This window comes from Musa acuminata, chromosome BXJ2-8 (genome assembly GCF_036884655.1).
Source record: "Musa acuminata AAA Group cultivar baxijiao chromosome BXJ2-8, Cavendish_Baxijiao_AAA, whole genome shotgun sequence".
Classification (NCBI taxonomy): Eukaryota; Viridiplantae; Streptophyta; class Magnoliopsida; order Zingiberales; family Musaceae; genus Musa; species Musa acuminata.
In genome coordinates this window covers 780341-783085 of record NC_088345.1, presented here as the reverse complement: position 1 = coordinate 783085, position 2745 = coordinate 780341, and the positions used below count along the sequence as shown (strand labels likewise).

At 48.5% G+C, this 2745-nt stretch overlaps 1 protein-coding gene across 1 annotated transcript; it reads right to left on the bottom strand.

Annotated features, from left to right (window-relative positions):
• LOC135618508 (F-box protein At5g50450-like) lies at positions 1 to 1641 on the bottom strand. The gene is made up of 3 exons (XM_065119403.1): positions 1220 to 1641; positions 941 to 1103; positions 1 to 856 (listed from the first exon to the last, which is right to left on the bottom strand). Exons 1-3 carry the CDS (start codon positions 1507 to 1509, stop codon positions 170 to 172), a joined length of 1140 nt encoding a protein of 379 aa, XP_064975475.1. The 5' UTR covers positions 1510 to 1641; the 3' UTR covers positions 1 to 169.
• Positions 1642 to 2745: the final 1104 nt, after the last annotated feature.

Below are 2745 nucleotides of genomic sequence, written 5' to 3'. Positions count from 1 at the left end.
TATTCATAAGGAAACCTCAGATTGAATTAGAACAGCCATAATATTTGAGAGATTGATGGAACCTGAATTATTGGGACTAAGCTTAATCCTATGGATGGAGTAAAAAAAAAGAAGAGCCATGTAAAAAGTGGCAAGAACACTGCTCTCTCTCTCTCTCTCTCTCTCTCTCTTAGTGGGTGGCAGCGCCGCCCTCGACCGCGGCCCATCCGTCCGTCGGGTTGCACTTGGCCTTGTGCGACAGCTTCCAATCCAGGGCTTGGCACGCCCTCGAGCAGTAGTTGACGAGGCCGCACACCGAGCACCGCCGGAACTCATGCCGCCGCGTCTCCGGCCGCCCGCAGCCACGGTGGGAGCAGAGCCTCAGACCCTCGCCCGCCGCGCCGGCCCTCGCCCCGAACCACTCCGCCAGGAACTGGTTCGCCGGATGCGGTTCCGGGGCCGGTAAGCTCCAGCCGTAGTCGCTGAGGAGCGGGCAGCACCCTGGCAACGTTATGCCCGCCGCTGCGGTAGCCTGGCGGCGTTGCTCCTGCCACGCGGGCCAGGACGAGACGGCGGCCGCAAGCTCCCGGGCGTTGGCCTGAATCAAGAAGCGGCGGCCCTCGGTGACGTTTCGGCGGACGCCGTAGCCGTCCTGGAGGCAGTGGCCGATCTCCCGGAGGGCGTCGACGTGTCCGAGGAACGCCGCACGGGCGCACAAGGCGGCGCCAGCTCTCAGATCCTTGTCAGTCTTGGACCCGCCGCTGCCATTGAATTGGATGATCGCCAGCGAATACAGCGCAGCGGCGTGCGATCCGATCGCCGCCCTGGCCATCAGCGCCGCGCCGCTCCCCCTGTTCTCCAAAGCGTAGAACCGAATCTGATTCCAAAGAAAAACCAAAACTTGAATCCAACTCCCAAACGTTCTTCACTTCCAATACCACAAGTTCACCGAGAAACATACCATCCCAAGAACATAGCTCGCTTCGAGATTCCCGCAATCCACGCACCGCTTGAGGAATCTGTGAGCCGAATCGCACCATGACTTGGCTCGAACGGCGATGCAGCTGGCCCCGGCCTTGGACAACACCAGAGGGCGGTGCCCCAGAACATGAAATCTCTTACACCTGCCGCAGGATACTACAAAAATCAGTTTTTTATGCACAATATCGAACAAAGATTCAAATTTTAGCCTATCAAACTTGTCGGAGAAGCGAAAAAAGAGCCAGATTAGTAGTCGTACGTCAAAAGGGCGCTTATAAGATCCGACGGGCGATCAGCGGAGGAGCTGAGCTCGGAGAGCACGGACACGACGATATCATCCGGAAGCCCGTCGAAGTAATCGACGCTCTCCTCCTCCATCGCTGCCGGCGCCGGCACGGCCGAAGACCACGGCCGTTTCCGGGCGCAGGGTTCCAGACCCTGCGAAAGAGTCGGCGGCCCTCGCCTCCTCTTGCACGGCTTCCTGCACGCCGCGTGGTCGTTGATCTGCGTCGGGGGTCTCAGGCATTGGGAGGCCCTTCTGGTGTTCATCGTCGCTTTGCGAATTCGCAGCGAGGCCGAGGGGAAGGCGAGCGGCTAAGGAAGGCGCTCTTATAGGCGGAGAAGAAGCAACCATCGTATCTATGACTTGTATCGAGAATACGAATCCCGACGTGGACGACTCGGAGTAGACTCCTCCCGCAAAGGAAGATACCACCAACATGAAACTTGCCTTCCATGGAAGAAGGGCGTCATCTGGTGGTGGAAACACGGTAGAATTGAAGTCACACCAGAATCATAACAACGAAATCAAAGCTTTTACCTATGAGTTTTGATCCACCCCTACCACATTAATGTCTTGACCAACTCCTCATTAGGATTAGGCAAGAAGGTTGTCGTCTTAGATTCCACCATGGGAGGCCAGATTTAGTGGCTTAATTTGTGTTAGTCCAAAGGAAATAAAAGACCATCCATATATTATTAACAGTATCCTTGCAAGAACAAAGACCATCTCCGCGCAATATGCAACGATAGATTTGAGAATCTATTAACTGTGGCGGTTACAGCCGATGAATCGAAACGGTTGTAACGAACTCAGGTAAGAGAATCTGTGGCCTATATATTTCTGTGTTTTTATTTTATTTTATCTTGTTTTGATGAATCCGATAGATACTTTAAGGCCTGTCGATTAGGAATTGGTGAGTGCACTGATTGAGGAATCATGTTCTTCTTAATTTATCAGATTGTTAGATTATTGATGAGGACAAGATCTATACAAGAGATGTGGAATTTAAATTTAATTAGAAATAATTTGGTAAAATATAATGGTTTAGGAAATCTACTCCTTAGGACTACTGTTTGAGGAAAACTCTACCAAGAATTGCTTCTTTGTGATATTGTCCTGTCATAAACCAAATTCCAACAATGTGAGGTTAATTATAGGAATTTTGTTTTTTTTGTCATTGAGATGTGTACAAGGTAATATATTAATATAAATCATCATTATTTAAAATTTTTATTCTTATTTTCTAGTAAAAATTTATTCAGAATCTCTCTCTCTCTCTCTCTCTCTCTCTCTCCTTTTACCATTAGTATCAATTATCACATCTCATTTAATTACCATATTTATAAGTTCTTTAAATAATTTATTATTATTATTAAATAAATTTTAAAATTTTAGCCTATGAATATAATTATTCATAAATAAAAATAATTTTTCTTCTATATCTTTTTGCTGTTCATAGAGGTTTCTCATTAGTGATGGTGGTGATCACTTATTGTTCCTCA